This window comes from Ailuropoda melanoleuca, chromosome 7 (assembly GCF_002007445.2).
Source record: "Ailuropoda melanoleuca isolate Jingjing chromosome 7, ASM200744v2, whole genome shotgun sequence".
NCBI classification, from domain to species: Eukaryota; Metazoa; Chordata; class Mammalia; order Carnivora; family Ursidae; genus Ailuropoda; species Ailuropoda melanoleuca.
The window spans coordinates 68,651,468-68,659,729 of record NC_048224.1 but is presented as its reverse complement, the minus strand read 5'-3'; the positions used below and the strand labels follow the sequence as shown (position 1 = coordinate 68,659,729).

Genomic DNA, 8,262 nt, shown 5'->3' with positions numbered 1-8,262 from the left:
GTCCTGTGCACCTGTCTGATCTGCTGGGGAAGGGGGCAGAAGTAAATATGTAGTCCCCATTAGATCTTCTAGTGGAAAGCGGGACCCTGCCTGGTAGAACTCCCACAACATTCAAGTGTCTACTTCAGTGGATGCCTGCTTTCTTCCAGCGCTGACTTTAATTTATATTTGACAAAATAAAATCTAGATGGTGATCAGAAAGAGGGGGAATGTTGGTCAGAAAAAGGGAAAAAAATCCACTGATGTCAGTTACATCCTCTGACTTTACAGAAGGGGAAACCAAGATCCAGGAAGATCATGATTTGTCCAGAGCTATAGAATTAGTTAGGGGCATAAATGGGTCTGGACCTCAAGTTCTTGACTCCTAGTTCAGTGCTCTTTCCTCTGCAATCTTACATTCTTGCATCAGCATGGAAGGACCCAGAGAACTCTCATCCAGATCAGAATTTGTATTTGTTTGCTAAGGCTGCCATACAAAATACCACAGACTGGGTGGCTTAAACAACAGAAACTTATTTTCTCTGTCACGAGGGCCAAAGATCAATGTGTTGGCAGGCTTAGTTTCTTCTGAGACCTCTCTCCTTGGCTTGCCGGTGGCCCCCTTCTCTGTGTGTCTTCACACGATTGTCCCTTTGTGTGTGCATATATCTGGAGTATCTCTTATAGACGCCAGTCATATTGGATTAGGGCTTACCCATATGACCTCATTTAATTACCTCTTCAAAGACCGTATTTCCAAATACAGTTATAGTATGAGATACTAGGTGTTTGGGCTCATGTAAATTTGGGGGCAGAGAGACACAATTTGGTCTTAGCAGAGCCACTCCAGAAATTCATAACATCATGGAATCAAGGAGACAGACAACTACTTCCGTCTGGCACCTTTTGGTGTACAATGAGCCAATGGAGGTAGCCTTTGCCTCCCAGGGTCCCAACAGTGGGACCAGCAAAGGAAGCTCCTCACTGCAGGACTGGCTACCTCACCCCTACTTGCTCAGCTCATACCCAGTCTCCTCAGTTGCCCCCTGACAGTGTGGTGCAGGACAAGAATCCTGAGAAAGCACCTTCCTTATCCACTCCTTCCTGAAGTGGATGACAAGTCAAAAGGCTCCCTAACATGCTTCAGTAGGTACTTCCTCCCTTGAGCTGAAGTCCCGCTCCTAGATAGCAGCTTGGATGGCAGGCTGGGAGGCATCGGGGTTAACACCCTGGATTTCTTTGGTGGTTTCAAAGAAGACTTCTAGAACCAGGGCTTGGATTCATAGTGGCGGGATAATCCAAAGCAGAGCATTTAACTTCAAGATGATGTGTTTCTTCTCCTAGAATCGCCAACTTTTTTTTTAACCTTCCTTTTGTTTCAACCTCTCCAACACACACACACACACACACACACACACACACACACACACACACACACACATCTCTGTTAATATATTAGTATTAGTGTGGCGCCTGGGTGGCTCAGTTGTTAAGTGTCTGCCTTCTGCTCAGGGCATGATCCTGGCTTTCTGGGATCGAGCCCCACATCAGGCTCCTCTGCTGGGAGTCTGCTTCTTCCTCTCCTGCTCCCCCTGCTTGTGTTCCCTCTCTCGCTGGCTGTCTCCATCTCTGTCAAATGAATAAATAAAATCTTTAAAAAAATATATTAGTATTAGAAACTCACCTATAGATTGCCATATATAAGCCTGGATTCATGAGATTCTTGCCTTCCTGGAATCAGCTTATTCCTTACTTTGTGGGTAAGCTCAGGTCTGGAATAGTCTGGTAAGATAATTACTCACCTTATAGTTAGGGACAGATGGTCCCAGGCAACATTGGTCCTTCCTGGTGAGACTTCTGCTGTCCTCCCCCTTACTCATGCCCCTGTTCTTGCCCTTGTACCTCGTCCACATCCCTTTGTTCTCAAGGACGTTCTGCTCCTTTGCTCTTCCAGAGTCTTCTCTCAGAAAAAATGAATGAGATATTCAATGGCTACTGCTCTCAGGGATACTTGGGTTGAACCAAATATGAGGGGCCTTAGCAAAAAGAATTGATTTCTAGTATCAAACTTACAGGCATTGACAAAACAGATAAGAAGTATGCTTCAGGAAGAACCGTAGTAGTGGTGATGAATGTGTGTGTGTGTGTGTGTGCGTGTGTGCGTGTGTGACCTTGGACTCCTGTTGGGCACCAATCACATGACTGAAGAGGGATCCCAGTTGTCTACAGGTCATGAGACAAATGGATAGAATATTCTTGCAAAGGCTTCAGTGGCATTGCAAACTCTGCTCACCCAGTAAGACTGTGACTGATTCACCCTTTCAATCCATATGCCCGATACTGCGTAGACTAGCTGACATGCTCCCACTATGCGGGCATTTTTGGTGTCTCCCTAGCGTGCCCCCCCACATACACTTTCTCTTTCCCCTTCCTCCTCTCACACCACATCTTGGTGAATGGTCTAGTATCCTGGAGGTAGAAGGCACACATATTCAGTGAAGGATAATTGAAGGAAAGGTAGAAAGGTGTGCTCAGAGCTAGGCTACCAAATCCTGGTCCCTGTGGACTGGCAAAAAAGACACAGCAGAAAAATATTCAGCAGAAAATACATGGGTCTACATCAGTGGTTCTCAACCTTAAGCGCTTTTGCCCCCAGTGGACACTTGACAATATTGTTAGTTGTCACCCTAGGGGGAAAGGGGCCCCTGGCAGCTCGTGTGGAGGCCAGGGATACTGCAAAGTATCCTGCAATGCATGGGACAAGCTCCCATAAGGAAGAATTATTTGGCCCAAAAATGTCAATAGTGTAGAGGTCGAGGAACTGGTCTAAATGGTGATGGAAAGAGGACTCCAGTTTGGACTTCCGTGACTCCCAGCACCTAGACAGTGCTTGCAGGGGGCAGCTGTTACTTGTCCTCTGAATGACCAATTCCTGGGAGTCCTGGAAATGTTTGCACTTGTGTGTGTTCTCCAGCCCCTCTGTGATTGATTCAGGTCTGAGCCTGTTTGTAAGTGGTCACTTGTATCATTCGGTAAATTATTCAGCACCAACTCTGTCCCAGGCACAGCTATAGGCACAACGAGTAACAACAACACCTACAACAACATTAGATACCATTTATTGAAACTTGGCAGACTTGTGCTTAGCATTTTATGTGAATTCTATCCTTTAATATTGCACAACAATATCCTGTAAAGGAACTATTAACGTAATCTCCATTTACAAACGAAGAAATTGAAATTGAGGAAGAACGAGTGGCTTGCCCAAGATTGTAAGGAAATGGCGGGGATGCATTGCAAAGTCATGCGCTTGGATTCCAGGGTCCAGACTCTTAGCCACTAAATCGCACAGAGAAAAGAAAGAGGCTGTCCCTGAAATAGAATCAGGCGTCTGCTTGTGGATTAGCCACACTAAATGGTAATTTCCAGGAAATTTCATTGCTAAATTTGATTTTAATTTCATAATTTGACTTGCAAACCCCAAATTCCAGCTCAAAATTGTGTGGGCTCAAAGACTGGATACTGTGTCCCTAGATGAGAAGCTCTGGTTTCGGGTAGCTCCCCGACCCTAGGCACGCCCTGCCCTCTTCCCAAACCATGCAGCGGAGGAACGACCCGACCCAGGCAGGGTGAGGAGTGTTTGAACCAAAGCGTGGGGACACTCCAAAGCCCATACACCGCTCCTCCAGGCGGCGGCTGGCCGCTGAGCGCTCTTGCGCGCCGCAGCCGCCTCCACGCTGCCCTGCGCTGCGCTCCCGCCACCGCCTTGGTAACCGCTGCAGCCGCCGAAAGGAGGCTGCGTTTTTTCCAAACGCTCTCCAGCACAGCCCGTCAGAAAGTGCAAAGGCTGCTCTTCTGGAGCGGGACAGGGAAATAAAAGCCTTGGGTAGGGAAAGCTGAGAGGAAGAAAGGCACGCTCCTAGGAGAACTGGACCCGCTTGGACCCCTCGGGCAGCAGTGGCTCTGCAGCTTCTATCAGCAGCTGGGAACAGGAGGGACCTCGGCATAGGGTGACAAAACTGAAGCACTCAGGCTGAGGGGTATGCTTGAGGTTGGGAGAGAGGGGCGGTGTTCAGCCTCTTCCCACTCCTCCAAGCTCCATTTCCATCTTCCTCTATAGCCACCAACCCCTCCCCAACCCAGGGCTCCGGCAGGACCATCTCCAAAAATGCCTGTCTGGTAGAGAAGTTTGTTACTGAAGCTGGAGAGAGCCTGTCCCGGTTCACCTGGCTACCCCCTCCCGTATCCAAGGACGGAGGTGGCTCTAAGCGAGCATTTCGCCCTTTGCATTCACCATGGACCTGTTTCCTGAAGGCAGAGTTCCCCGGGGCCCCAAACCTCAGTCAAAGGCAGACTGGTGGGTTGCGTGCAACTAAAGGATGCGACACTTCACTCACCCAAGGGTTCTTAGAGCAGCGTGTCAGCCGAAAAACTCAGCGTCGGAATCATTGATAATAAAGCATTAGTTGGGATTCGATTCACGGTATGCCTCAAAGCACCTTGGCTTCCTTTATATTGGTACAATGCCCCCCTCCTGGAAGTCTGACAACTGGTCTCCGGTGAGACTGGGGTTCAGACTGATGAAGAGGGAGGGGGAACCAGAGAGTGTGCAGAGAGGTGGGTCAGACTGACTCTCCTCTGTCTTGGGCACAATCCTGGCGTCTTGCTCCAGGAAGAATCAAGAATGGCCTATGGTGGGAAGACAGATCGCACCTGCCTGCCTTCATTCTAGGAGAGCTGGAGAGAGCTCCTCTCATTCAGCTCGACTGAAGGAAAAGACCAGTTTAGAAATGAACCCCGCCTGTGTTGAGTAACCCCAACTGAAGCGCCTTTCATGAAAGAGTCGTATGTTTGCTTTGCCTGGATGTTGGAAGTCCAGGGCTACCCGGGTGTGTGTGGGTATGTGTGTGTTGCGGGGGGTGGCAGGGAGATGTCTGGCAGGAAAAGAAGTAGCCCAGGTTTCCAGGAGGTGTAATGGGAGGCTTCTGGAAGTGGAGAGGACCCTCTGTCTCCCAGACCCGATTTCCTGAGCAGACCAAATACCCCACTCCCTCGGCCGTGTGCTCTCAGCCTGGACAGAAACCCCAGTACTTCCTTCACCTCGTCCACATAACGCGTGAAAACCCTGCATGTCTCCCCAAAGAAGGTTGGGGTGTGGATTCTACTAAGTCTTAGTGGGCTGTGGAGGTGTAACAAGAATGGGTGAGAACACAGGTTCTGGAGGCACTGGGCCCGAGTTACACAGGGCCCCTCTCGGGGTCGGCAGCGCCGGATCGCTCTGGGTCCTCGGAATCTTGGCTGCACAGTCTGATAGCTTGCCTCAAAGCAAGCTGAGGGGGCCGCACCATCTTGTTGGGAATTTATCCCTAACAAATACGGTAGATAAAAAAAAGACAATTAAACACATCAGTCAGAGTGCATCAAAGGACTGAGTTCTCCCGCTCTCCCTGGAGGGTTACTCGCTGCCCTTGGGGATGGCTGTCGGGACAACCAAACCCGCAGGGCTGCTGGTGGGGCGGATCCCCGGCGGGAAGGGGGCGCTGCAGGGGTCTGGACCAGAGGAACAGCGTGGGGGGCATTCCTTCCTTTCCTTCCCACTCGGCTCTCTGCTCTCCTGGGCACCGGTGCACCTGGCTGGAGCTCCGCGGAGACTAGGGAGCTCATGGGGCCAGTGGGGCACAGAAGGCCGAGTCCTGGCGGGGCGGAGGTGCAGTTGGGGTTGGCGGAGCAGCAAGGTGAGAAGCGAGCGTGGAGCTCGGACCTGCCCGCCCTGCCCCAGCAGGAAGCCCCAACCCAGGTCGGCGCCTGTCCAATCCCAAGTGGAGGCTTGGGGTCCAGAGCCACGTGGATTTCTAAGAAAAAAAAATGTTTATTTAAAATTTTGTACATAAATAAATAAATAAATATCTTCTGGTATTACAGAGACCGTACAATGACAAGCTAGACCAGGGCGGGGTCGCGGTCTGGGGTCTGGGGAAAGAGGGGTCGCCAGGGGCGGAGAGCCTGGGTCTCATTTAGGGAAATGCAAAGCGTCTCCGTAATAAAGTGAGTCGGGTTTCCCCGACACAGACATCACGGGTGACGATTTCTCTCGTGGGAGAGGAGCAGCAGGGACAGCAAGGCCTGATTGAAGGATAAATGGTCCCACTGAACTTCGAATAGACCCCTCAAGGAGGGGACGGAAAGGAAAAACAAGAACAAGAAGAGTTCGTAAATGTGTGTATATGTGTGTGTGTGGGGGGTTGGATAAACCACCTCAGTGAAGAAGTGGGGACGGAAAGAAGTAAAAAAAAAAAAAAGGTGGGGGTGCGGGTAGCGAGCGGGCGTCGAGAGGTAAGAGGCCCAGCTTGACCCAGGGTGAAGGGGAGTAGAGGACTCGAGAAAGCCTGAGCCAGTCCAGAGAGGTCAGGCGAGGAGGCGCCAGCGGCCAGCAAGGCGCAGGGCTGGCCCGCATGCTGTCCAGGACCGCTGCGCTGTGCTGCATGGCTGAGAAGGACTCCAGCGCTTGCAGGATTCACAGCTTGGAGTTCGCTTTGGACAGCTGCGGGCCCCGGGGTGGGAATACCAGCGTCAGGTCTCTGCCAAGCCCTTGGAGCTGCCCAGGGCCCGAGACCTCCGAAAACCCTTGCCAAACTTGCGCGTGGCCGCGGCTTGGCAGCGGGTCCCTGGGTGCTTCGTCCCACGACCAGTCTTTGAGACGGCAGGGGGGCCTGGGGTGGGCGACCTGGGGAGGCGAGCGCCTAGGGAGTGACCGTGAGATCCCGGTCATCTTTCCCCGAAGAGGACGGAGACATGGGCAATTCGTCGTCGTCCTCGGAGCACTTGGCTGAGGAGAGCGACGCACATTTGCAGCTTTGCGGTGCGCCACTGCCTGCGCCCGCGCTCCCACCGCCGCCGCGGTGGTTGCTGCCTTTGCCCTCCTTCTTGTGCTTCACCCGGCGGTTCTGGAACCAGATCTTCACCTGCTTCTCGGACAGATTCAGGTAGGTTGCGATCTCAATGCGGCGTAGGCGGGACAGGTACATGTTAGAGGCGAACTCGCGCTCCAGCTCTAGCAGCTGCGTGCTGGTGAACGCGGTGCGCATCCTCTTGCTGCTGGGCAGTTGGTTGGAGCTGCTGTCTGGAGGGGGTGGGGTGCAGAGAGGGAAGCGGTCAGACTCCTGCGCTGTGGGCCCTATCCTCTGGTACGCGACCAGTGGAATCCCGGAACTTTGGTCTTTCCCCCACCTCTTTGCCCCAAACGAGACGCACCGCAGCGTTACCCTGGGCGCCTCTTTGCTGAGCCGCGGGACCCAGATACTCCCAGAGTCACTCAACTCTGGCACTACTTTATGGAGCGCCCTGAACCTCAGCCCTCGCTCTTTCCTGCGCGCCCCCTCCAAGACCTGGACCTCCTGCCCACACCCCTCACCCAGGGTCCTGTTCCAGCCCTCCGTCGGCACACCACCCTGACTATTCCCCTCGGGGTCCCAGCATGACTTTCATCGTCCCCAGGACGCCCAGGGACCTTCACCCCCCCCATCCCTGGCTCGTCAACTCTCATCAGGTCACCCATTCCCTGTCCCACTGCGCAGCGATTCGGCTTACCCACGGAGATGCAGTGGAACTGCCTGGGGTCGGGCAGCGGATAGGAGGTCTGGTAGAGCGCGGCGGCGGCAGCGGCGGCGGCGGGGCCGTGAGCGACCCCGGGCGACACGGCCGAGTGCTGGCGGCCTAGGGGCGCGTGGCAGTACTGCGAGCCGAAGGGCGGGAAGGATGCCTTGAGCAGAGGCAGCGCGGGCGGCCCGGGGGGCCCGTGCAGCTGCGAGGCGGTGACGCAAAGCGGGCACACGCACAGCAGCCCGGCCTTGCGAGAGTGGCAGGCGCCGGGCGAGAGGCCGTGCAGTGCGTGCGGCGGGGGCACGGCGTAAGGAAAGAGCGGCGGCGGGCTGCCCTCCGGAGCCTTCTTCTCGCCTGCCTCGCGCAGCACCAGCGAGTCCACCAGGAAGGAGCGCGGCATGGCCCCGGTGCGCGGTCGCCCAGCCGCCAGCCGTCTCCCTGCTCCCCGCGGACTTCGGGGCTCTCCACACCCTTCCCCGGGCCGCGGCCGCCCGCTGTTGCCTGCTCGCCCGAGGCTAACGGCGCCGCTGAGGCGGAAGCTGAAGCTGCTGCTGCTGCCGCTGCCTCCGCGGGCACCGCCCGAAGAGCTCGGGGTGCTGGCCAGCGCTAGTGGTGCTGAAAGGCGCCGGCGGCGCCGCTTAAATAGGACTATTGCCATGTGATGGGCTACGCCAGGAGCGGCCG

The 8,262-nt window shown here is 54.4% G+C and overlaps 1 protein-coding gene across 1 annotated transcript; it reads right to left on the bottom strand.

Annotated features, from left to right (window-relative positions):
* Positions 1–5,890: 5,890 nt before the first annotated feature.
* Positions 5,891–8,037, bottom strand: GSX1 (GS homeobox 1). Its single transcript, XM_002927176.2, has 2 exons — positions 7,567–8,037; positions 5,891–7,099 (listed from the first exon to the last, which is right to left on the bottom strand). Exons 1-2 carry the CDS (start codon positions 7,976–7,978, stop codon positions 6,720–6,722), a joined length of 792 nt encoding a protein of 263 aa, XP_002927222.2. The 5' UTR covers positions 7,979–8,037; the 3' UTR covers positions 5,891–6,719.
* Positions 8,038–8,262: the final 225 nt, after the last annotated feature.